Raw genomic sequence first — 26,451 nt, 5'->3', positions numbered from 1 at the left:
ATGGATATTAATGCTCTTTAGTTTTTTCCTTCTTTTAATAAGATGTTAAGATGTACAAACAGGTGATCCATTCTGAGGGCACAGAGTTCCCATGGTTTTTTTTTTTTTGACAAAGTTCCCATGGATATTAATGCTCTTCTGGTACTCGAAAATAGAATTCCCACAATTGTACATAAATTTAATGAAGCAAAAAACAATACAGTAACTGGTATTTTATCCTGGTCATGTAGTACAGACCATTTCATAAAAGCCAGGTTCGAACTTAGGTACGAAGCAAATATCGAATTGCAGCAACTGCATCACCTTTGTGCTCGCGCAATGTCCTCTCAGCCACCTTTTTGTCCATCTGCAGGAAAGGTTGAACAGAATTGCAAAAGAGTTTTACAGACAATCTATAGGGGACGTGGAAAGGTTGAACAGATTGCAAAAGAGTTTTACAGACAATCTATAGGAACGGACATAATGTTCACGAGGCTAACCTCGAGTTCATTTGCAATAATATCAATTTCAGCAGCATTAATCTTGACAGCCGCCAGTTCTCTTTCTCTACATGGTACCAAACAATGTATAAATTACCAACTGTACAGAGCAAATAATGAAAATATTATATAACCAGGAATAAGCAATGTTCTAGCTTGTAGAGATACATATACCAAAGGACCCACCATCAATTCCTTTCATATATTTTACCAACACTGGCTGATATCTTCCATGTAAAACAAAGTTTTTCCTTATAAATTGAGATAAACATTGCCAAATGAACAAGTGATAAATCACCATAGTGTCCTAGTGCACAACTGTTGTTATGTTGGTCTTGGATCCATCTTTCTTCAAGGTTTTCATATGCATCTTAACTGATGTATTAAAAAGTAATCTGAAAGTCAGAATCACTTCCTTCCAAGGAAAAGGTTGCTATTGACCAGAAGAATTTTTTTTTTTTTTTACTCCATCCGTCCTTTATATTGTCCACGAGTAAAACCATATTCTAGTCATACATATTATTTAAACTAACAGATATGTACTCCCGCCTTCCCTTTTCATATGACCCTTTGACTTTTTTCACACATTTTCAGGCATGTGAAAGAGGTACTTGTACACATGGGTGTGGGTATGGGATCTGTGTCGGATCCTTCTTATTACAACCGGACACCTCACCTTGTAACATGCCATGTCAAAATGAAAACTTAGGTCTTGTTTCAACTTATTTATAGAGATCAAGATCCATGAATGACTTGTTTCTATGTTGTTCTATTGATTTTATGCTTCAATTTTCAGCGGATGTGATTTATGTGCAGTAGACACTATTTTTATGAATGTACCATAAATCAGGCTATATAAAAGTCTTACTTGCGTGGAGCTTAAGTGCCAAGTCCCCGTACCCGAGTCTAATTCCGGATCCATGTCCACGAATCCTAATTATCCTAAAACTACAAATCTGACTCTTGGATATGTACCCGTGTCCCATACCCATACCCGTGTCCGGGTAACTTAGCTTGTACATGATAATTTTTTTGTGATTTTGTTCTATGTAAAATTTAAACTTTAAACTATTATCTAATATAAAAATTAGGAAATTAATTACACAAGTATCTCATCCAAATACATTGAAGTATACGTAAAAATAAAACGGCTCATATAAGTAAGAAGGAGGTAGTGTTATTTTTCAAATAAATTAACAACATTGACACTAATTTAAGAGCAAGGACCCGGGGGGGGGGGGGGGGGGGGGTGCCCTCAAGTTCGGAACAAAGATGTATATTCTTTGGGTGGAGAGTAACATCCTTAGCAATATTCTTTATTTTTAAAATTTATGAGTAAAGGTATTTATTTTTTAATTTTCATCCCGCAGAAAAATATACTTGAGTTATTAAATCTTCATTTTATGATAGAATTAATGGTGTTTTTACAAAAATTACGGATTTATGTACAAAACTTACACTATATTTCTAAATATATGTATTTATTTTATAAATAGATATTCAATATTTGTATATTACTAGTATAACTGGATTAATTAGTTGAAAATTTTCTGGCCTCACACCTCTCATTTTTGGACTCCATCACGGCTTAAGAGTTTGTGCAAGGGCAAGTCTATAACATGCCATGAGTTTTTTTTATTCATATTATAACATAGAGAAACCACATAATATGGTTTCTTACATTCAAATACAATCCATTTTAAATTGGTGTCTCCAAAGTCTTCATATCTAATCTGTAGTGGATACCCCTCTCTCTACTCTTGGAAACAAGAGTTCGATGGTCAAGACTTAGCAGATAGCTAGACACATATGTGCTTGAACATTTAGATTTCTGTACTCAATCTTCACAGAGAAAAAGTCTCCACATTCAAAAAGTTATGTTAGTGCAGTTTTTTCTTGTCTAGATGAGTATTTATCATGAAAATGCATATGCACAACCAAAAATCATATAAAGCACCAATTTAGTGACGATATAAGGTAGAGGTGGCAAAATGTGGATTGGTTTGGTTTTGGTTCTCATAAAATGGATTTAGTTTGGATAAATGAACCAAAACCATTTTTAAACCATATATTAATAATGTGGTTATAGTTCTAATTTGAATTATGGGTAAACTAGTTTAATAATATCAATAGGCCACAGCTTACTCATCATACAATAAGAATACATGTACATGACAAAACGCGGGAGTGATTTAGGCCCAATAGTCTGGTTTTAATGGTTATAAACGGAAGAGTTTAACTGATGGGCAAGTTAATTATAACCAAGTACTGACTTTAGCTGTGAGTTTGTGAAGTTGATGAAGGAGTTCACATTCGGAACAAGTAATAAAAATCAGCATGCTGGAGTGAGTGGAGTGTGACACAACGTTGATTGGTGACCACAGGCTGCCTATAACTTCATATTTTTTTGAAAATGTGGTTAAATCCATATTTTGTGAGAAATGTGAAACCAAATCCATTTTTCTAAATGTGATTTTATATTGATCCAAATTTATAAATTTGGTTTGGTTTGGATTGGTTTAATGGTATTAGAACCATATTGCTGTTAGGTTTATTTACTTATTAGATGTTGTTTAGGATTTGACTATTTCAAATTGTAGTTAGTATTTTCCTATTTGTTAGGAGCCAGTCAACCACGTTTTTAGGTGTGCAGCGTGGGTAGTTATTTCATGTTTTGCTACTCTCTGTTAGGTCGTATTAAGTCCTTGTTATGTTTCAGTTTTCGAAAATAAGAAAGATCCTTCTCAGTATCAAGTAATTATTCATCTGGTTACTAACAAATTTGGTATCAGAGCCTTATGCAAAGGACTGATAAGTGAGAAACTGCAGTTTCTTAAGTGAAAAAGATGGCAAGTGAGGGGAATAGTTTTGCACAGCCGGCCATACCGAAGTTTGATGGACATTATGATCACTGGGCTATGCTTATGGAGAATTTCCTCAGGTCGAAAGAGTATTGGGATTTGGTGGAAACAGGAATTCCGACGATGACGGAAGACAAGGAATCTGGTGAGAAGCAGAAAAAGGTAATTGACAAAGAATCAGAGGAGGAAAAGAAGGTGATTGATGGTCTAAAACTGAAAGATCTTAAGGTGAAGAATTATCTTTTTCAAGCAATTGACAGGACCATTATGGAGACGATTCTTGATAAAGAGACTTCCAAAAGTATATGGGATTCAATGAAACAAAAGTATCAAGGTACAACCAAAGTGAAGCGGGCTCAACTACAGGCATTAAGAAGGGAATTCGAACTCCTACAAATGTCAGAGGGTGAGAAGGTTGATGAATATTTTGCTCGAACACTCACAATTGCTAATAAGATGAAGATACACGGTGAGAAAATGGGACAAGTCATGATTGTCGAGAAAATTTTGAGAACGATGACTCAAAGATTTAATTATGTTGTATGCTCGATAGAAGAATCCAATGATTTGGATAAGATGACTGTTGATGAACTACAAAGCAGCCTATTAGTTCATGAACAGAAGATGGCCCCATATGCTAGAGATGAACATGCCTTGAAAGTTTCACATGAAAGCAACTACAGAGGTCGAGGCAGAGGATCATTCAGAGGTCGTGGGAGAGGTAGGAGCAATCAATTTTTCAACAAGGCTACTGTGGAATGCTTCAAATGCCATAAACTAGGGCATTTTCAATATGAATGTCCTAGTTTAGAAAAGGGAGTAAATTATGCCGAGGTTGACGAACATGAAGAGATGTTATTAATGTCTTTTACGGACTCTGAAAATACAAAAGAAAAGGATGCATGGTATCTCGACTCCGGTTGCAGTAATCATATGTGTGGGCATAAGTTGTGGTTTTCAAACTTGGACGAAACTTTCACACACTCGGTGAAGCTTGGCAATAATTTGAAGATGGGGGTAATGGGTAAAGGTAATATTCGGCTTGAAGTTGATGGTGTAATCCAAACAGTAACCAATGTGTATTATGTGCCAGAGCTTAAAAATAATTTATTGAGCGTTGGACAATTACAAGAGAAGGGTTTAACCATCCTTATTCAACATGGAGAATGCAAGTTGTATCACCCAGATAAAGGATTAATAATGATGACAAAAATGACAGAAAATCGAATGTTCAAAATATCGGCAAGAGTAGTGATAGATACATCCAGGTGCCTGCAAGTAACCACGGAAGATAGCTCACAACTATGGCACAGAAGATATGGGCATTTGGGCTACAGTGGTTTAAACACACTAGAGTCGAAGAAGATGGTGAAAGGTCTTCCACCCCTCAAAAGAACAACTGAAATTTGCACTGAGTGTTTGGTAGGGAAGCAACATAGAGATGCAATTCCAAAGAAAAGCAAATGGAGAGCTTCAGAACGATTACAACTTATACACGCCGACATTTGCGGTCCTATCTCCCCTACATCCAATAGTGGCAAGAGGTATTTTCTGAGCTTTATCGATGATTATAGCAGAAAAATTTGGATTTATTTTCTTGTTGAGAAATCTGAGGCTTTTACCACTTTCAAAAGCTTTAAGAATTTGGTTGAGAAAAAGAAAGATGTGTTTATTCAATGCTTACGTACTGATAGAGGTGGAGAGTTTACTTCAAATGAATTTACTCACTTTTGCGGTCTTAATGGTATAAAGAGGCAACTAACTGCAGCGTACACTCCACAGCAAAACGGAGTGGCAGAGCGGAAAAATAGAACTATAATGAATATGGTTCGTTGTATGCTTTGTGATAAGCAAGTACCAAAGATTTTCTGGGCTGAAGCTGCAATGTGGACCGTGTATGTGCTTAACAGAAGTCCAACATTAGTTGTGAAAGATAAGACTCCGGAAGAAGTATGGACTGGATTTAAACCTGATGTAGCTGATTTTCGAGTGTTCGGGTGTCTTGCTCATGTACATATACCTGATCAGAAAAGAATTAAACTTGATGATAAGAGTTTTCAGTGCATGTTGCTAGGAATCAGCGACGAATCAAAGGCATACCGATTATATGATCCAGTTGATAAAAAAATTGTTGTGAGTAGAGATGTGGTATTTGAAGAAGATAAAGGCTGGAATTGGGGGAGGAGAAATGACGAAGACAAGCTTGATTGGGGCCAGAGCAATGAAGTGCAAGAGCAAAATGAGCTACTTGACATAGAATCTGACAGTGTTGTAATGAACAATGATGATCAAGGTGCAATTCCAGATTCCAGCACCTCAACAGATGAGTCTACACAGGTTGAGGAGAGACGAAATCGAAGGCCACCAAGCTGGATGCAAGATTTTGTCTCTGGTGAAGGATTATCCGAAGACGAGGATTGGCAGAATCATATTAACCTTATGTTCTTCACAACTCAAGATGATCCGAGCACATTTGAAGAAGCAGTGAAAGATGTCAAATGGCGAAAAGCAATGAATCAAGAAATTGAGGCCATCGAAAAAAATAACACTTGGCACCTCACTGAATTACCCCCAGGTGCTAAGAAGGTTGGTGTAAAATGGGTTTTTAAGACTAAGCGGAATGAGAAAGGCGAGGTTGACAAGTACAAAGCGCGACTGGTGGCTAAGGGTTACACTCAACGACAAGGAATAGACTACACAGAGGTTTTTGCACCAGTAGCAAGGTGGGACACAATCAGGATGGTACTAGCCCTTGCTGCACAAAGGGGTTGGGATGTGTACCAGCTTGATGTAAAAAGCGCATTTTTACACGGTGAATTACAAGAAGATGTGTTTGTTGATCAGCCACTGGGTTATGTGCGTAAGAATGAGGAACACAAGGTTTACAAATTGAAGAAAACTTTGTATGGTTTGAGACAATCGTCACGAGCTTGGTACAGTAAAATTGAAGCACACTTCATCAAAGATGGGTTTGAAAGATGCAGTCACGAGCACAGCTTGTTTGTCAAGACAAATGCAGGAGGTAAGGTGTTAATTGTCAGTGTGTATGTTGATGACTTAATCTTTACTGGCAATGATGAATATATGTTTGAGGATTTTAAAAGCTCGATGAAGAATGAGTTTGAAATGACAGATTTAGGAAAAATGAAATATTTCCTTGGTGTTGAAGTTGTGCAAAGTTCTGAAGGTATATTTATATGTCAAAAAAAATATGCTTCTGAGTTGCTTGAGAAATATGGTTTACTGAATAGTAACCCAGTGATGAATCCTATTGTTCCTGGCACTAAATTAACACTGGAAGGAGAAGGTGCTAAAGTTAGTGCTACTAAATATAAGCAACTCATTGGAAGTCTTATGTATATTACTGCAACGAGGCCAGATTTAATGTATGTGGTTAGTTTGTTGAGCAGATACATGTCCGATCCTAAAGAATCACATATGCAAGCAGCAAAACGAGTTCTACGCTACTTAAAGGGAACTATGGAGTTAGGAGTGTTCTATAAGAAAGGGGGTGGCGAAGAATTAATTGCTTATACCGACAGTGATTATGCTGGAGATACAGATGATCGAAGAAGTACATCAGGTTATGTGTTTATGATGAGTGGTGGGGCAGTATCATGGTCTGCAAAGAAACAACCAGTAGTAACATTGTCAACAACCGAAGCGGAATTTGTGGCAGCAGCTTCCTGTGCTTGTCAATGTGTATGGATGAGAAGAGTGCTTGAGATGATTGGACTTCCGCAGAGTAAATGTACCAGCATAATGTGCGACAATTGTTCTACAATCAAATTGTCCAAGAACCCGGTCATGCATGGAAGAAGCAAACATATTGATGTGAGGTTTCATTTCCTCAGAGACTTAACAAAGGATGGAGTGGTGCAGCTGGTTTATTGTGGTACCAGGGATCAGATAGCCGATATCATGACAAAACCACTAAAACTTGAAGTTTTCCTGAAGCTACGCAGTAAGCTTGGAGTTTGTCTCATGCCAAATGTAAACTGAAAGCATCTGCAATCAGTTTAGGGGAGGATTTGTTAGGTTTATTTACTTATTAGATGTTGTTTAGGATTTGACTATTTCAAATTGTAGTTAGTATTTTCCTATTTGTTAGGAGCCAGTCAACCACGTTTTTAGGTGTGCAGCGTGGGTAGTTATTTCATGTTTTGCTACTCTCTGTTAGGTCGTATTAAGTCCTTGTTATGTTTCAGTTTTCGAAAATAAGAAAGATCCTTCTCAGTATCAAGTAATTATTCATCTGGTTACTAACAATTGCCACCTCTAAATTATAAGGAACAAAGTACGAACTAAGAACCGACATTGTTTTACCAAGTACGATAGCTACTAAAAAACCCTAAACTTTTCCCTCATCAAACGTTCCCTAATCCCAGATTTTCAATTATACATATAAACCCGACATTCAAAATAAAAATTTGCAATCAATAACAAGGGAAGAAAGCAAAGAACCTGAGCTTCATGGCATTCAAATCAGCTTCCTTGGATGCAGAAATCGATGCCATAGCCTATTCACAAACACAATCAACAACTGAATTTACATACAAATATGCAAAAACACGTAACCAGAAGGATAAGATGTACGCAACCTCAGCTCGACTCGAGAAATAAAAACATACATATAGAAGGGATAATGAGAGTAGTAGAAAACGTACCTCCTGAACACGAGTGGAATCAAGCTGACGATCTTCAACATGGTCAGTGAGCTTATCGAGTGCTTTGCTTTGTTGTTGCAAATCTTTTGAATCCTCGACTCTCTCTATATTCCCTTCCTCGGCCATTCCTGCTCCTGCACTTTCCATCTCTCTCTATCTCTATCTCTCCCTCTCTCTCGCTCTCTCTGTCTCTCTGGTTATAACAGACTCTCTCTTATATGCAGCAAACAACCCTGTTATTATATGTCAATTGAAAGATTTGCTTGGAGCCCTAGCTCTAGCTACGGGTCGGGTAGAATCGATAAAACCCATTTGGCCGCCCCCAAACACGTTTCTTAAACTAAAATTAAAAGGGCTTTTTTTTAAAATCGGAGATGGACCTACGTGAATCGTGATAATCAAATAATAATAATATTATAAAAATACCTAAAAAAATTAATAATTTGTTAAAATTAATATTTGAAGATATAGATTTTATCCGAATACAATGTTATATATTTAATAAAATTTTGTAAATAAATATATACCATGTTAAAATTATATTTTATAATAAGCCGTTGAAAGTTGATGTGTCGGTAGAAAGAATGTTGAAATTAGCTAATTTATTGATAATTTTTTTTGATATTCGTATATTTTGATTTATAATATAAAAAATCAAAATTTTAATTTTGACACTGAAATTTATGATAGCTATTCGTAAACATTAAAAAGCAGATTTTTTTCAAAATTATGGGGATTTGTTTTTTGTGGAAACAGTTTCTGAGATAAAAAATTTTATTCAGAAAATTATTTTTAAATTTATCAAACAGTTGTTAATTTCATATGTTTTTAAATAAAAATGTATACTCTTATAATCTATTGAAAACTTACAATATATCCAGTTTGTTGGTATATTTATCGTATAAAAATTGAATTCATTAGAGTTATTGATATATTTTTACCCTTAAAATTTTAATTAAATTATATTCATTTGTGTATATCAAATCCTAAAATTAAATTCAAATTTAACCCCGAAACCTAAATTATTAGATTCAGATTAATCTGATCCCATCTGGGTCGGTCTGATGTAGACCTTCAAGTCTGCCTTTCTCGAAATCCAATACGTCCAACCCGATTATCATCCTTGCAGGGAGCCAAATATGTTAACGGTTTGTCTAGTGGGTGCCCATTTAAGCGCGAAAATTTTTGTATTTTGAAAATTTTGATTGGGGTGGTCGGTGTATTTGTAGGGGGTCCACCATTATCAAGGAACCAACCAAAATGATATAAGCACAAATTTGGGAGATTTTGATTGGGATGATTGGTGTATTTGCAAGGGGTCCATCATTATCAAAAGATAGGAACCAATCAAAATGATCTAAGTACAAAATTTTTCGCGCTTAGCATGACACGTGGCACACCGATATGTTAATAGCATGCGAAGAAGTTCGTATATTGTTCTTAGACCATCTCCAACCCATGACACCATTTTGGTGTGAAAAATACACCAATTTGGTGTGAAAACTACACCAAATCAAAATTTCACTCCAACCCATCAACATCATATCCTACACCAAAAAGAATCTATTACATATAAAATGGAATATTCTCTCTTTTTAAGTTATTTATATCAATATTGAATTTGTACTTAAATTTTAACATGTCAAATAAACAAGGACCTAAAATGATTATAAATTCATTAATAAATTCAAGAGGACAACTTAATTATATGAATTCCCGTGCTCTTCCCATATGTGCTTGATCAAAGCGTTGCGAAGTTCAAAATGAGTTTCCTTATCTTTAATTTGTCGATACCTACTAAGAAAATCATGAAATTCGTCATCTCCATTTCTTTCAAAAGTAATGCAAACTTTTTAGTTTTATTTAATTTATATTTTAATCATTGTGTATTTTCTTTTTAATCAAAGCTATTTAAAAAACATATCTTCTATATAAGAATATAAATTTATTGATATTTGGAAATAAATAAAAAACATGAGTAAAATAGTAAAGAAAGAAAATTTAAAACAATTATGATTAAAGAATAAATAATATAACATAAAACAACTTTAATGGGACATAGGTGGAATAATTTTGTTTTCATTAACTATGTGAGGGTATAGTAGGTATTTTGGAAAACTCCAAATTTGGTGTGAAAGTTGCACTAAATCAATACTTGACACCAAATTTGGTGTCAACTAGGGGTGTAAACAAACCAAACGGTTCGTGAGCTATTCGAGCTCGGCTCGTAAAATATTCGAATTTGATTCGGTAATAATCGAGCCGAGCTCGAACTCGAGCTATTTGGATGTTTTACCGAGCCGAGCTCGAGCTTCAAATTACTCGGTTCGTAAGGTTCGCGAGCCTTATCGAGCCTATATTATTTTTTATTTTTTTTTATTATAAATATTTTTTTTACAAATATATTTAATATTTTATTTATAATTTATATATTTAATCGAATCGAACTCGAGTCGAACCGATCATATTTCGAGTTTTTGTCAATATTTGGTGACTCGATTCGAGCTTTCGAGCCGAACTCGAGCCTATCGAACTATTTACGAGCCGAGCTTCGAACTTGAAATTAAAGGCTCGGTCGAACTCGAACTCGAACTCGAGCTCCGAACTTTTCAGTCGAGCTCGAGCCGAGCCTGGCAGTGTTCGACTCGGCTCGGCTCGATTACACCCCTAGTGTCAACCAATTCATTTGGTGTCAACTTTACACCAATTTGGTGTTGGGTTGGAGTGAATTTGACACCAAAATGGTGTTTTGGTGTTGGGTTGGAGTTGCCCTTAGGCCTAGGACCAAGCCCATGAACTTTAAACGTACTTCTTCGATATTAATCTTGAGCCATTCGATCCTTTCGAAATAAAAAGTTAAAATTTCATTTACATAGCTTCAAACGTATGTAGTCGCCAATTCGTGTTGCTTGGTCCCCGTCCTTTGTTCTAAAATAAGTACCGGTAGCTCAATAAGCTCCGTGTGACATGATTTTTGATGAATCTGTAAAGTAAGTACTGATAGCTCAATATACTTGAAATATAAGCATATCAATTTTTGCATCCTATGTTCATATTTCAAGTATAACGACAGAAGTTTCAGTTTCAGGTGAGGAAACGAGTTTAGACGCTAACTCGTCCCGACTATGTGAATATAGATATAGAATCTAATCATCATTCTAGTCCCCGAAAATAACATTACGTGTCCGGCTCATCCAAGCATATTCCACTTGTACTGTTCTAAATATTCTTGATTAATTTAAAAATCAATGATTAATCTTTATAATATATTATACCGATTTATCGATTACATTCCGTATTTATTGAAAAAATCTCTAATAAATTCTGAATCGATAAATCAACTTATTAATTATGAACTTTTGATGCCTGATTTCTACGGCCATGTCCGCTTGCCTTAAATCTCATTGTTGGATCACATAGAAATAAAGTTATGCTCAAGAAAGAAAATTTATTTGATCTTTTCTAATTCTTCCTAGATGTCAGGCATTCAACAACTTTTACCCCACAAGACTTGCAGATTTTAGGAAAGAGACATAGGACCACAATCAAGACCCTGGTGAATAGAGTAAGCCATCAGTCGTGCATTTGTTTTCTTGTTCAGAGAAGAACTTAGAGGGGTGTATTGGATTGAGATTTTAAAATATTTTTTTGCATTCATGAAATCCGAGGGTATTCGATTGGGATTGTTTGAAATCCATTAAAATCTTGAGGTATTCAATTGGGATTTTAAACTATGCTACAAAATCTAGTGGTATTCAATTGAGATTTTAAATTATGCTTTGAAATCCGATGGTATTCAATTGGGATTGTTTAAAATCCATTAAAATCTGATGGTATTCAAATGCTGATGGATTTTTTTTCATTTCATAAAATGATGGATTTTGTGGCATTCTTCAGTGTATTTTAAGTTTTTTGAAATCCCACCAAATTCAATGGGATTTTGAAGAATTGTACCTAAATCCTATTAACTCTGCGACATTTCATCAAGAATCCGCAAAAAATCAAAATCCCATACAATCCATTAAAATCCATAGACTAAAAACAATGCATTAAAATCCCAATCGAATACACCCCCGTTAATTTTAAGTAGAATTTATGGCCTGTAATTCATTTCCTGAATTCCTCACAATATTTCATGGACCATTTGAATGTTATCCCCTACTACTAGCAATAAAATCGTAAAAGATTGGTTTCTGTAAATTTATACCAGCAATAGTTAGAAACAGAGGCATCGGCTTGTGCTAATTAGAAAAAATCGTCCCCAGAGCACAAATCCCCTCTGCAGAAATGCATCCATTCCCGACAATAGTAGATTAGTTGCCTACACGGATTATTAATACTGTAATCTGTTAAAATCTGAATCCCGAAAGTTTAGACTTCATCGGCCTATCTGCCTGTTCCCATAATATATCTACCATTACTTCACTTTGTCATGAAATAGTTCCTAGTGACATTGTTGTTTGCTTGCAACATCTTTAACAGTTTTATGTTGTGTTCTGCTGAGGAGGATGTAATGGAATGAGTAAAAATAAAAGAAAATATCAGAAATTAGATATCAGGGGCAAGTTTTGGAGAAAACTTTAATGAATGCAAAATTGTTATAGGAGAGAATGAAGCGTTCCTTTTCAAATTTAGGGTGGAACTTTCAGTATAAGATAAGGAATGGATAGGAAGAACGAATGAAAATATTGAACACTTGTCCATTGTAGAAATTTCATTTCATTCCTTCCAAATTCATTTATCCTAACCAAACACAACACTAGAGGTTCCGAAGTTTGAAGAATATGCAGAATTACAAAGGAATTAGTGTGTCTAACAGATTAAACGCGAATAACTACTCAAGAACAGGCATACACCCACGCAAAATTTCAGAGTCTCCGGTGTATGCTAATATTAATGTGCAACAGTGCAAGTAATAGACTAAAATGAATCTTACAGCAGAACTGAAGGTAATACTATCAAGACTCTGTTAAAACATGTAAGTTGCAATTAATCTATAACATATCCAACTATTTCAAAAGCACCAGTAGCAAGATATCAAACTTACTCCTACACTCAATTATAATATATGAAATTGAACATGTCGTATTTATCCTCGAATCATGTTCTGATATCTCCACCGGCACTTACTCTGTTCCGAGAAGAAAGATAAGTTCCAGTACTAATCTCCGTCCCCTTTTACACATTTGTTCAACCCAATGAACTTCTTCACAATCCTAGAAAACCAGCTGACAGATTTCTTTTCGCTAATCTTGGCCTTTTCCTTATACTCCTTTTCAATTTTCTCCGCCAACTGATCCAGCTGCACACAAAAGTCTTTCAGCGAAGGATCATTCTTAACAAGTGCCTTAAACAGATTAAAATAGTGACTATTCATGAAAAACCGAAACATTGCAGATACTTTAATTTTCTGATCAGGCAACGACACCCCTCCATCTTGATACTCCCCAACTCTAACATACCCATTCATATAAGCCTTACACGCAGTCAATACACTCCTACCACGATCACGAAAATGCTCAACAACCAACCCCTCAAAATTCCTAGGAGGTTTCCTCAACACACAAATCATCGTCTTGCAACTCAATGCAAACACGTGGTTATTATAACGTCTAGACATCTTATCAAACCCGCCATTCTGGAATGTTGGCTCGTTATAAAACGGCTTCTCATTCAACACAAGGCCTTGTATCGAAACCAATACTTGTAACACAGTCGACGCATTAGGCTGCCAAGACGGACCAGCCCAAGTATTCAAGATACTCAAACAAATATAGCCGGTTGAATATAAATTCGGGTTTATGCAAAGGCCATATGAGTTGTAATGCACCAATGGAGGCTTATTTGGATACTCAGCCGGAAAGAAGAAGTCGAAAAAGAAAAGACCATCGTGATACGGTGTTCCGGAGGCTCCAACAATGACGGCACGGAGGAGGTCAATTTTGTCTTCATAAATACGTACGTAAATAGTTGGAGGGAGGTTTTTTTCAAGAATTCTCCAGTCTTTCATAATTTGTTTGTAGAAGGGAGTGTTTGTAGTGGTTTTATTAGCATTGGTTGGCTTGTAGTAATTGTAGTAGTGGTCGGAGGCATCAGTTACGGTGTCAAACTGTGGGAATTTCGTTGACATGCCGCTAGGGTTTTTCAGACACAGCTCCATTAGGTCCGAGAATAGTTGTACAGAATATTATTGGCTTTTGTATTTATAAGGAAGGAAAATGTTTGGTACAGTGTACAATACAAATTTTCTATACACAATTATGTGCACCTAGCACTACTCTTACAAACAATTTATCAAAATGCTAGATACTCCCTCCTTTTAATTTATTAGTCTTGTTTGATTTTTTATGATCAAATTGACTAAATTCTGACTCAAATTTACATATATAATATAATTAGAAAAAACTATGAAAAAATATATTACTAGCATCTACATCAACTTTACTTTAAAATGTATTTTTTGATTTTACAAGATCATGTAAGAATAATTACTAATTATCAGTCAAAATTTGGTCAATTTGACCACAAAAAGTCAAACAAGATAGATAAATTGGGATGGAGGGAGTATTAAATGTTTTCTCGACTAAATATTGATGGTTACCGTCGCAATATTGTATCAAAAGTGTTCAGGGATTTTCTCATAAATATCCAAGTCGAAAATTAAGTTATCTTTTTCACTAAATAAAAAACCATCTGAACAATTTAAAATGAATTAGGACACGTAGTTCAATAATCTTTATGGTTCTTGTTATAGTTACAAAACTGATAAGGAAAATGCCTCGTGTACATAATTATGTTCAAATTTTGTGCATAACGATATGTGTTGAGTTTTAATTAGAATGAGTCTCTTGTATTTACATCAACGACCTCAATTATATTAAAACTCACCACATCAATTGTCATGTCATTATGTACAAATTTTCAGTACACAATTTTGTGCACCCAACACTATTCTACCGACAATATATTAGATATTCACGTGTGTGTAACAACTAACAACCACTAAAAAATAATAAGACAATTCCCATCTTAATTATGATGACACCTAAAAAATCTTCACACTAAATATCTTATCGGGAGAATGGATAATTATATTAAGTAGTTGTCAGGGCTATCTCACAAACACTCCCGGAAAGATATGAGCTAACGAGCGAGTGAGCAAGGCTTGCTCGCAAAATAGCCTTGCTTCGGTAGCTGTACAACGACCAAGCAGGCGGTAAGACATCTCCAGCAGTATCTTAGTGTCTTCCTTATAAATATTATAAAATATTGAATCCTAGTGATTTAGGACAAGATTTTGTATTTCAACTCCAACAATGATCCTTATAATTCATTCCTTATTATTATTATAATAATAAATTTGGAAAGAGATTGATAAAAGATGGAAGGAAGAGAGAGAAAATAAGTTACAATAAGAGAGAGAAATGATTTTTTTATTAAAGAAATCAAATAAGGCATGGCTAGTGGTGCCTTATTAATAAGGCATGAAAGGAGGATCCTAGTGATTTAAGGCATCTCTAAGACACTGCTGGAGCACTAATTTATGTCATATTTCTTATAATTGGACTTAGGACATGAAATAAGGAAGCTGCTGGAGTTGCTCTAAGGCCCGCGCACTTGCATTGCAGAACTTCACCGGATCAAAAGATGGGCCTATTCGACGCTTAAACTCGCACGACAGAACACCACCAACATACAGATCTAGTCTTAATTAAACTCTCTCTCTTAGCAGAGTCCTGTGTTTTTAATACAGTCCATAAATAGATTAGTATAAATATTACTCCATATTAGATCAGTGCGAATCGAATCAGCTATTGGTTCATCTACGTATTTCTTTCTTTGTCAGAAGTTTATCTTCCACTAGTGCACTTAAATTTATTTTTTTAAATTTAATTAAACCATGTGTTTTCTTTATCAACTAGTTCTATATAGGCCTGTAAATGGATCGGATATCTGATCCGATCCGATCCGATCCGTGGTTAAATAAATGGATATGGATCCTTATTAAAAAAATCCGATCTGCTAATAATCCGATCCGATAATAATCCGATTCGATAAAAAATGGATATGGATATGGTCAAATCCGATCTGTTAACGATCCGATCCGATTCATACTTAACTATATTATATATTTTATATTATATTGTATTATAATATAATATATTATTATTAATATATTACATACAAAATAAAAATTTCTAAAGATACAATAAAAAAAATAAAAAAAAATCGATCAGCCGCTCCTAATTCTTGACATGGCTCTCACTCTTGTTATCCGGTTAATCTAATAATTACTCTTTTTTTTATGTAGAGTGAGTATAAACACAGGAGCTAACTCTTCCACTTAAAACCTCCTCAATCACCTGGTTCCGTATTTAAGACATATTTATCGATTTTAATCCTTATCAATAGAGGAGCAAATCATAATTTGCTTCCTCCAAAAGTATTAAGCAACTTATTTTTTTTTACTATTTACTTGATAAATTTTGTGTTGAAGTTTTTATAGGAACAACCAACAAAGTTTTTATTAAATACTGTTTTATTAGTTTTTTTATCTATTACGCTAAAGTTTATGAATTAATATAGCTAGAAAATATCACTTTTTTTTTGTAAGGAAGTTAAAACATTGTTCACAGTGAAAAAATATATTTCATAATTTTTAGTGGATCGGGGCTCCGATCCGATTGTCCATGATCCGAATGGACCGGATATGGATTGACTTGTAAAATATCCGACTCCTGATCCGATCCGATCCGAATCCGATAAATTTAAATGGATTAGGATATGGATTTAGCTAGATCCGATCCAAATCCGATCCGTTTACAGGCCTAGTTCTATACTTATATTTGGTTTCAAAAAAAAAAAGTTCTATACTTATATTTAGTGTGAAATTCGCTTCTTGACAAACTACCTTTCGTGCTATAATATCTGACAATATACACTACTAGTCTTAATTAAACAAAACAACCTAGTACTTGAACTTCACATCCTAAGCTTTCTCATAATCTCTAAATCTTTAATGGAGCTGTGTCTGCAAAACCCCAGTGGCATATCAAAAAAATTCCCACAATTCGAAACTGTAACCGATGCCTCGGACCACACCTATGTCAACTCCAACAATACTCTTTTAACGACAACGAACACTCCGTTCCACAAAACCATCATGAAAGAATGGAAAATCCTTAAGAAAAATCTCCCACCATCTATTTACGTACGAACTTACGAAAACCGAATTGATCTCCTACGTGCTGTCATTGTCGGAGCCTCGGGGACGCCTTACCACGACGGTCTCTTCTTTTTCGACTTCTTTTTTCCCCTCAGTATCCGAACAAGCCTCCTTACGTGCATTATAAGTCATTCGGGCTTCGAGTGAACCCGAATTTATATTCAAACGGCCGAATTTGTTTAAGTATCTTGAATACTTGGGTAGGTCCGTCTTGGCAGCCTAATGAGTCGACTATTTTACAAGTCTTGGTATCGTTACAAGGACTCGTGTTGAATGAGAAGCCGTATTATAATGAGCCGATGTTGATCCCTCCGATTTTCGATAGATTGTCTAGGAAGTACAATGAAGATGTGTTTGTTTTGAGTTGTAAAACGATGGTGCATTTGTTGAGAAGGCCTCCGAAGAATTTTGAGGAGTTTGTTGTTGAGCATTTTCGCGATCGTGCACGAAGTATTTTAGCTGCGTGTAAGGCCTATATGAATGGTTTTGTTATTGTAGGTGAGTATCGAGATTGTGGGGGATTTTTGTTTGATGAGAAAGTTAAGGTGTCTAGAAATTTTTCGAGTTTGATGAGGGATCAGTATTGTCGTTTGTTCAACTCGTTTGTTAAGAATGATTCGTCGTTGAGAGAATTTTGTACTGAGCTGGATCAGTTGGTGCAGATAAGTGAGATGAGGACTTTAGAGAAGGCCATGTCTAAGGAAAAGAAATTTATGAGCACGCTTTCGGGGATCGTCTCGGGGCTGTTTTGGTGTGTTAAAGGCATTGCAGATTCTTAAACAGACTTAATAGCAACCGATTAGATTAGTAAGAAGCAGAATCGAAGATAAATAATATCATCCATGAAAAATTGCTTCATCCCGGAATTTTTCACATTCAACGTTTTTTTTTCTACGTATGTTATTATCATTTTTATGTTCTGGATCAGTTGTCTCAATTCATATAGACTAATTGCTACATTGCGTTTTCTAAGTATTACCAGTGCCTTAATTGTATTGCCTTAAGTGCAGCTGTATGGTTCGTTTTAAGTATCAGACATGAGTATTTCCATTCTTGCATTTTTCTTCTAAATTTATTAGACAACCATTCCAGAGTGATTAAGTTATATAAAATCGAACATTAACACCAGTGGCCTTCTGCAGTGTGCAATCCCTTTACTGTGGTCCATTTCATCTCTCTATTTGTATATAAACTGGGTGATTGATTAGACTGAGATGGAAGGCAAGCGACCAAGAAGTTGCGTCATAGGCCTTCTCTGAAATATTTAGGGATGTATCAAATGCTTAGATGGGTCGGGTACGTAACATTATTAGCAATATTAACAGAGTTGGAGGTATTAAGAAAAACAACCTATCTACATCTTAGAGTAGAGTAAGGCTTTGTTACTCGGACCACGAAAGTGTCTAAACATGGATACGTGTCCAACTGTCAGACTCACCATTCTTTGAAATTTTTACATATAATTTGTATATTCATTAAAAGGCCACTATTTTTCTTTCTTTCTCTATTTTGGTGGAAATATATCAACAGCAATGTTGTCTTTTATAGACATTGATACAAGCAAAAGCTCCAGTACCAAGGCCCCTCAAAGTCTGTAGTTACACCAGGACCGCATGACTCTGAACCCCACAACTCAATTGCTGGGTGGTTGATCCTTGCCCCATGGATGACCAACTAGGTCTCATTTGTACTCCCTGCATCCCCTCAACTCATGCATTATTTCGAAATTTTGTTTATAAATTTACAAGTCAGACTGTGTTCATTGTTTCCTGCGATTAGAGAATTCTCACAAGTTAAATGTCGAAACCAATGTATCATCCATCTTTCTACTAAAAAAAATCCGAGTCCAGGTAACATAGCTTTAGCCTGAAATCAATGTGATCATGGGGTAGCTACAATGTCCATTGCAGAGCTTCCACGAAAGATTCGGAGTGAATTGTTGAAAAATAATTTCATATTAAATAGGACTTTGTGCTGGCTTGAGCCTTGCAGAATTTCTTTACCATATATGTCAGAAATGCAGTAGGTGTAAGGTCCATTCACGTTTCATCTTGCTTTCTTATCCATATTTGCTTTTGTTTTGCAGCATAATTATATTGATGTGATTTCTCTGTTGTCTGTCCTTGGGCTTTGAATCTTGGCTGTGCAGGGCCATGGCCCATGGCCTCAGCCTCTGCATTTACCATTGCTATGCCCTCTTCTGACATTATATCTGTCCTCAGTTTATCTGAACTTGGAAGAAGTGGGCATACTATTTAGGAATTACAACTCACTCCTGGTCATACATTTGTGTGCCAATTTGTTACAGCTTTAAATTTTTATCCATAAAATTTAAATTGCGTATGCTGATGTTTTATGCAATCACTTAAATAGAGTTCCGAAACAAAGGGTGCTCAGGTCGGATTCAAACACATGTCCTTGTGATGATGGAAAGGGTTCCGGGATCCTCAGACACTCAGACAGTCCAAGTAATTACCAGGAAACATACAATAACCACTGTTTTTTAGCGTAAACACAACATTCCTAGTCCATAGAAAACGACCTTAAGCTAACCAAGGAACTGATTGTTGCATAGGAACTTCTGATTCCGTTCAAATGTCATTTCCAGAAGCAAAGACACACTAAGCACTAAAATAAAAAACCTTGTTCAGCTTAAACTTTATTGAATTGAATAGGAAAATGTCTTTCACAAAGAGCATGAGTAATAGTTTCTCCAGACATGTTATAATTATCAACTTGCTTAGTAGGACCTGCAGAAAAAAACATCGTTGTTTCTGTGAGCAAGTTGAGACATGATTTGAATTTGTTGTACCTGAGGGGGCCAGAATCATGATTAAATCGGCCCCAAAAAACATCTGCCTGAAGAGATGCCTAGACCATGATGGGAACTGCGTTGGGCTCTGTCTTCTGAGCTACCCCTCGATCATGGTTTTTTTTTGGTGTCGTCGCCATCTATACAACGTAGTTGTGGCAAGATATGTGCAACTGAGAGTGTTCGCGTGCCCCTGTCGTGTCCATTGATAACATCAGGGCTTAGAAAATCTTGTTATGTTCTATTTTTTCGAAGAGGTTGAGGATAAAGTCCTAGAGATCTTTTGATCAATGTCTAATGTTCTCAATCCTGTTACAAGCAATTTGGTCTCAGTGACATCATTGTCGTATTTGAATCAAGAATACTAGACATGGACAATGAACTAGTTCATGATGATCAGAATACTAGTTATCAGTGTGTCATAAAAATTACAGGATCTCAGCTCCTTCTGCTAGTAATTACTGTAATTAGCAAGTTTTTGAAATTCAATTCTTACCGTAAACATGTACGTGAATATTTAAATTTCTGATATGAACCTTTTATCAACAAAAATCAGAAGATCAAACAAATTTACATAAGATCCGAATGTCTTGTTCACAAGTTTATTTTATAATGCAATGGAAAATGCTTCTTAGATCCTTATAAGCTCATTTGCCAGCACATGTGCATATGCTGGACTTGGCTTCTGGGTACCTTCTCAATTACTTTCTTTCTAATAGTCTTTCTACTTTCTAGGATGGGAAAGTATAATTATGCTAATAGTAACGCTTTTAAAGAATTTTTTATTGGTTCTTTTGTTTGCTCTTTTGCTGTATTTAAAAGTGTATCATAATTGGGAGATCTTATGCGTTGGAATATAAAACAAGTTCGCTCGGTTATCTCATGCAGGATCTTAAATCATTTTCTTAAAATAATCATAAAATATATAGTTTTTAACAAGTTAATATATTAAATAACTTGATAATTCAAACATTATTTTATATATTTCATATATATATATATATATATATATATATCTTTGAAGAAAAATTGGAGATAGATATGATAAGAATTGGAGAGAAACTGATACTATGAAAAAAATTGGAGATAGATATGATAAGAATTGGAGAGAAACTGATACTATGAGCTTGTTTGACAACTCAATTTCTGGGGTTTTTTTTAATATTTTAAGTTAGTTTTACTTCTTGGTAAAAGAAGTATAAAGGTTTATTTTGGACTTTTAAAGCCAAGAAGATGGAAGTCACAAATGCGGGGTTTTTTGAATTTTTTAAAAAAAATACAATTTAGTTGATATATATAAACGACTTCGCTATTTATTTTTGTTTCTAATGTAATATTTAGATATTTTTATTTGTCATAATCACTAATACATTAAACTCATATCAAAATATGAACTATTTTCGAATGTGACGTAATTTTATTTGCTAATTTATTTTTGTGTATATCTTTATCACTCTCGTCATTCTCTCGACGTGTTGATGTAATCATTACTTTATTGATGCGAACCGTTCCTAAACGTGTCGCAATTTAGTTGACAATTTTTTTGCGTGTTTATATTTACTACTTCATCCTTATTACATAATGATGTCGTATTTTATCTTTTTACCATCTTTATCTTTAGATCAATATCATCTTTATCTTACTAATGACAATAAAATTAGTACATAATATAACATACAATTCTTAATCATATTGACGAACATTAAAATCATCATATATATTTTATATCTTTTGTGGTTTGTATTGGATACAGTTAAGTCATTTATATGTTAACATTAACATATATAATAATTAGAAATAACTCTAGATAGAATAGTTTTGTATGTTAAAATTAAAAAAAGTAACAAAATGAGAAGAGATAATAATATGAATGAGCATACAGAATTACTAAATTTTGCATACGTAACTCTTTAAAAAATCTCAAATAGTTATAAGTACTACTAAGCTAAATTAAAAAAAAAACTAGATTATTATTCATTTAGTTTATAATCACGACTCAATCAATCTACTCGATACTCCTTTATAAAAACAATATCCACGTGTATTAAACACTCGTTAACCTTCACCTAATGGAGAGTAATGTCGACAATATTCACCTATATCAAACACTTGTTGGTTCTCGTTCACATCCCGTGGAGTGTAACAATATACTCATTATCATGTCATTATCATGTGAAGCGTAAGTTATACTCATTATCATATGAAGCGTAATTTAAAATACTTTGCTGATAAAATGTAATTAGTCAAAATATCAATGTTGTATCACATCTCATACTACTATAAAATATCTAATTAGTAATATTATGATATTATATCATCTTCATATGACAGCATAGTATAAGATAATTATAAGCACTGATTACTAACTATAATTTTTGGTTAAATATAATTAATAATTGGATATTTAATCACTCATGACAGTTCTATTAAAGTATATGAAAAAATTTGGTATAATTAATATTTATATTATTCGAAGTTTTAAACATCAAAATTAATATACGTTCCGGTTTCCACAAGTTCTAGACAGTCGGTATATAGACTCGCCGAGATTGAAAGTAAAAACTAGAAATTGGAAAATTAGTAGATAAGCAGAGGCGTATATAGATAGGTAACTACTTAAGTTATCGTATAAATGTAAGAAATATATATACAAAAGAAAATACAGAGCAGTAGAATACATAGAGAGGATACACAGGGAGAGAGAGGGGGAGAGAGAGAGAGAGGAGAGAAGAAAGTGACAGAGAGACATTGAAAATAACACCCAACGAAATGCTTCCCTACGCCACCTTCTTCCAAACGGAATGAACACATTCTTGTTCCTTCACCCCCCAACACCCCCCTCATCCTCCTAGCCTCCTCCTTCTCCTCCTATACTTACATCCACATCTGTATCTACACACCCTTCTCACATATATACTTTTCTTCCCCCAATTTCCAATCTTTGTACTTATAATCCCAGTTCTTGAATACCCATCTTGTGATTTTGTGAAATTTTGAGTAAAAAAGTGAGCTTTTTCAATTTTCAAGATTTGGGGTTTATAAGCAAGAGATGTGGGATGCTTCAAGGACTGATGGATCTCTTATCACTTTGTTGGAAGCCCTTTAGTGGGAGTAGTAGTAGTAGTAACGGGTATAGAGGTGGAGGTGAGAATCATCTTGTGAATAATCATAATCATCAGAATAATAATAATCAGCATCATGATGGGGAGTTTGATAGAGATAGGTTGTTTTGGTATAAGGATACAGGTAAGTATGCTAGTGGAGACTTTTCAATGGCTGTGGTTCAAGCTAATATGGTTCTCGAAGATCAGTGTCAGATTGAATCTGGTCCTTTTGGGACCTTTGTTGGGGTCTATGATGGTCATGGTGGCCCCGAGGCTGCTCGATATGTTTGCGATCATTTGTTCAGGAACTTTCAAGGTTTGTGGTGGTTGATTTTCTTTGATTTGATGGTTTTTGATTTGGAATGCTTGATTGTGGTTTAAAGTTGTGATTTTTGCTATTGGATTGTGTTTTGGGAATCCGGGGAAGGGGTAGTTTAGCTGTTAGGTGAATTGATAGCTTTGTTTGGTAGGTTGAGGGATTAAATTAGTGAAATGTGGTAGTATGATTGTGATATTGGGTGGATTGTAGTTGGTGAGGTTGATTGCGTTTAGATGTTGAGTTGATTGTTTCGAAATTTGATTGGTGGTTTAGGGGTTAAGATAAGTGGAGTGTTGTGATTGTAGTTGGATTGCATAGTTGGTCAGCCGGGGTTGTATAGTCTTACACGTTGAGTTGGTACTTCAATTTTATCTTATTTTTGGTTTGCACACTGCTCATTTACTGAAAATTTGTTAAGCTGTGTAGGGGGATAGAATGTGTTTCTTGTAGGCTCGCAAGTTGGAGTGTGGTATGAATAGAAAAATGAGGGGTTTTTTAGGTGCCCTAGTTTTTTGTTTTGTTGTCAGTTTGGTCTTCCCTGCTTGTTTTCCTTTTCCCTTTTCCCTCCACCATTAAATCCCCAATGTGATGTATAGGTACTAATTAACTTCAGTTTTTTTCCCGAAGAAATGCTCTTATGTTGGTGTAAGATTGGGTTTGGTGTTTATGCAGCAATGTCGGCTGAAGACAATGGTGTTGTGACACCTGATACAATCACTAGAGCTTTTCTGGCAACAGAAAGAGGTTTTACTGCTCGTGTAGAAGAAATGTGGCCTGCTCAACCTAAATTTGCAACTGTTGGAGCATGTTGTTTAGTTGGAGTGATTTATCAGCAAACTCTGTTTGTTGCAAATCTTGGAGATTCCCGTGTTGTTTTAGGGAAGAAAGTTGGTGACACTGGAGTCATAGCTGCTATACAGCTGTCAACAGAGCATAATGCCAATGTTGTGGAAACAAGACGGGACCTCAAAGAATTACATCCTAATGATCCTCATATTGTTGTCCTAAAGCATGGAGTTTGGAGAGTAAAAGGCATCATTCAGGTTTTTTCCGATCACAGCTTACGCTGTTGCTTTAACAATATATTAACTGATGTTTTTGCAATTGTTTTAGCTACGCAAGGAGGCATTAAATGCAAACTGTAGTTTCTTAGAACACTAGAAGATATAAGTTTATCTCAGCTATAATTAGTCAAATTAACTTCTTATTAGTTAAAATGGGTGGTAATGCAGAAAAGAGTTTACAGTATTACCATTTGTTTCATTGAGGAAATTTAACCTTTTATCAAGTGATTAGAGGATATTGAACCACATATCATACATATGTGTTGTCTGTATTGAATTTATGTCAATATATGTATTAAGCACCGAGCTACTGAGCTATTTCATAAACTTATAGAAGGTTCCTTTGCATTTGTGTTGATTAGATACCATGAACAGTAACCTGGCATTCAATTGGAATTAAATGTGTTGTTAGCATAGCTTTAAAAATAAATAGCTGAAATATGCAAGAGATTAATATAATAGGATTATAGCTTAAAATATGTTTAGTACTCTATTGAGTAGAAGTTGAAGACAATACTCGTAGTTGGGGAATATCGGTTTCCAGAAAATATGTTGTCATAGACTCGTTGTATAACCACTGGCTAGTTTTTCTCCCCTGTAAATGTTATTTATCAGACAATGTTTATTTTGCTACCTGTTTTCCTTTCTTTGTGAGAGTCTGTTCCTTTGTTTAGATGAAAGTTTTCAATCCTTTATCTTGACTAATATTATTACTTTTATGTAATCACAAAGAACTGTTTTGATGCAGGTTTCTAGATCTATAGGTGATGTGTATATGAAATATGCACGTTTCAACAGGGAACCAATCAGTGAAAAATTCCGGCTTCCTGAACCAATGAACATGCCCATCATGAGTGCAACTCCATCTATCCTTTCTCATCCTCTTCAACCAAATGACTCTTTCCTCATATTTGCTTCTGATGGTTTATGGGAGCACTTGAGCAATGAAAAAGCTGTGGAGATCGTCCACAATAATCCTCATGCAGTAAGATCACCGTCCTGATTATATTCGCTGTATTCAGTTATAATATGTGCTTTTGGTAATATCTGTCAAGTGTTGATTGCTTTTATTTTAAAATTCTAAGAAATTTATAGTCTTTACACCAGGGTATTTAATATTTCTATGTTCCTTCGTATTTCTTTTACAATCATCCTTTTTTGTATTCTACTGAAGTGCTTCTTTGTAGTTGATATAAAATGCCCAATTCTTTTACTGAACTTGTGATTATAGAATTGATGGTTTCTTCTCAGTTATAGTGTTTTTTGTTCTCTTTTGATAAAATATATCTGTCATGCATCTCGACTGCTTTTTTCTGCTCACACTGTCTTGATTTTGATACAGGGAAGTGCCAAGATGTTAGTCAAGGCTGCCCTCCATGAAGCAGCTAGAAAACGGGAGATGCGATATTCAGATCTTAGGAAGATTGAGAAAAAGGTCCGACGTCATTTCCATGATGATATATCTGTCATCGTCTTGTTCTTTAACCATGACCGAATATCTAGAGGAATGGGACTAGATAGTCGACTCTCAGTAAGAAGCCATCTAGAGCATTGATTGTTTTTTTTATCCCACCATATTACTTCTGCACCTAATTTTATCCAGATACTACTTCAACATATGTACGGCTAGCGAGCGGCATTCGGAACCAGTGTTTCTCAGTAATACTGATAGAGGTTTTAATACTATAGCTCAATATATGTAGAATGTTGGGAAAATACTCGTGGTCTTTGGTAACTAGTTGTCCTCCGTTGTTTTTGTTGTAATGCTTTTTATGTACTGTAGTCGATGATGAATAGTTTCTTGTAACTTTTTTGGCGTTCAGGTCATACTACTTGTATCTTCCATTATGTACTACTAGAAATTCTGCTTTAGAGTTTAGATTGTTATTGTAGTTTCATCCTGAGAATAGAATAAAGGG

The 26,451-nt window shown here is 35.0% G+C and overlaps 3 protein-coding genes and 1 pseudogene across 3 annotated transcripts; 2 read left to right on the top strand and 2 right to left on the bottom strand.

Moving 5' to 3' along the window:
- Positions 1-123: 123 nt before the first annotated feature.
- On the bottom strand, positions 124-8,283 carry LOC108199278 (uncharacterized). The gene is made up of 4 exons (XM_017367027.2): positions 8,008-8,283; positions 7,805-7,860; positions 480-546; positions 124-346 (listed from the first exon to the last, which is right to left on the bottom strand). The coding sequence occupies exons 1-4, from the start codon at positions 8,152-8,154 to the stop codon at positions 263-265; spliced, it is 354 nt and encodes a 117-aa protein (XP_017222516.1). The 5' UTR covers positions 8,155-8,283; the 3' UTR covers positions 124-262.
- A 4,668-nt stretch (positions 8,284-12,951) lies between these two features.
- On the bottom strand, positions 12,952-14,169 carry LOC108199099 (probable ubiquitin-conjugating enzyme E2 25). Its single transcript, XM_017366848.2, has one exon. The coding sequence runs from the start codon at positions 14,165-14,167 to the stop codon at positions 13,169-13,171; it is 999 nt and encodes a 332-aa protein (XP_017222337.1). The 5' UTR covers positions 14,168-14,169; the 3' UTR covers positions 12,952-13,168.
- A 2,775-nt stretch (positions 14,170-16,944) lies between these two features.
- LOC108199076 (putative ubiquitin-conjugating enzyme E2 38) lies at positions 16,945-18,061 on the top strand (annotated as a pseudogene).
- A 4,647-nt stretch (positions 18,062-22,708) lies between these two features.
- LOC108199821 (probable protein phosphatase 2C 42) lies at positions 22,709-26,411 on the top strand. Its single transcript, XM_017367810.2, has 4 exons — positions 22,709-23,465; positions 24,141-24,511; positions 25,281-25,517; positions 25,875-26,411. The coding sequence occupies exons 1-4, from the start codon at positions 23,102-23,104 to the stop codon at positions 26,085-26,087; spliced, it is 1,185 nt and encodes a 394-aa protein (XP_017223299.1). The 5' UTR covers positions 22,709-23,101; the 3' UTR covers positions 26,088-26,411.
- The last annotated feature ends 40 nt before the right edge of the window (positions 26,412-26,451 follow it).

The sequence above is a fragment of the Daucus carota genome, chromosome 8 (genome assembly GCF_001625215.2).
Source record: "Daucus carota subsp. sativus chromosome 8, DH1 v3.0, whole genome shotgun sequence".
Lineage (NCBI taxonomy): Eukaryota > Viridiplantae > Streptophyta > Magnoliopsida > Apiales > Apiaceae > Daucus > Daucus carota.
The sequence above is the reverse complement of the archived record's forward strand: the minus strand, read 5'-3'. Positions and strand labels throughout refer to the sequence as shown.

Bases quoted from the DNA above. Each gene is read 5' to 3' on its own strand.
- LOC108199278 (XM_017367027.2), bottom strand. From the start codon at position 8,154: ATGGAAAGTGCAGGAGCAGGAATGGCCGAGGAAGGGAATATAGAGAGA. The intron at 7,861-8,007 runs GTACGTTTTCTA...GTTTGTGAATAG, and splicing joins ATTCCACTCGTGTTCAGGAG to GCTATGGCATCGATTTCTGC. The intron at 547-7,804 runs GTTCTTTGCTTT...GGTACCATGTAG, and splicing joins TTGAATGCCATGAAGCTCAG to AGAAAGAGAACTGGCGGCTG.
- LOC108199099 (XM_017366848.2), bottom strand. From the start codon at position 14,167: ATGGAGCTGTGTCTGAAAAACCCTAGCGGCATGTCAACGAAATTCCCA.
- LOC108199821 (XM_017367810.2), top strand. From the start codon at position 23,102: ATGCTTCAAGGACTGATGGATCTCTTATCACTTTGTTGGAAGCCCTTT. The intron at 23,466-24,140 runs GTTTGTGGTGGT...GTGTTTATGCAG, and splicing joins TTTGTTCAGGAACTTTCAAG to CAATGTCGGCTGAAGACAAT. The intron at 24,512-25,280 runs GTTTTTTCCGAT...GTTTTGATGCAG, and splicing joins GAGTAAAAGGCATCATTCAG to GTTTCTAGATCTATAGGTGA.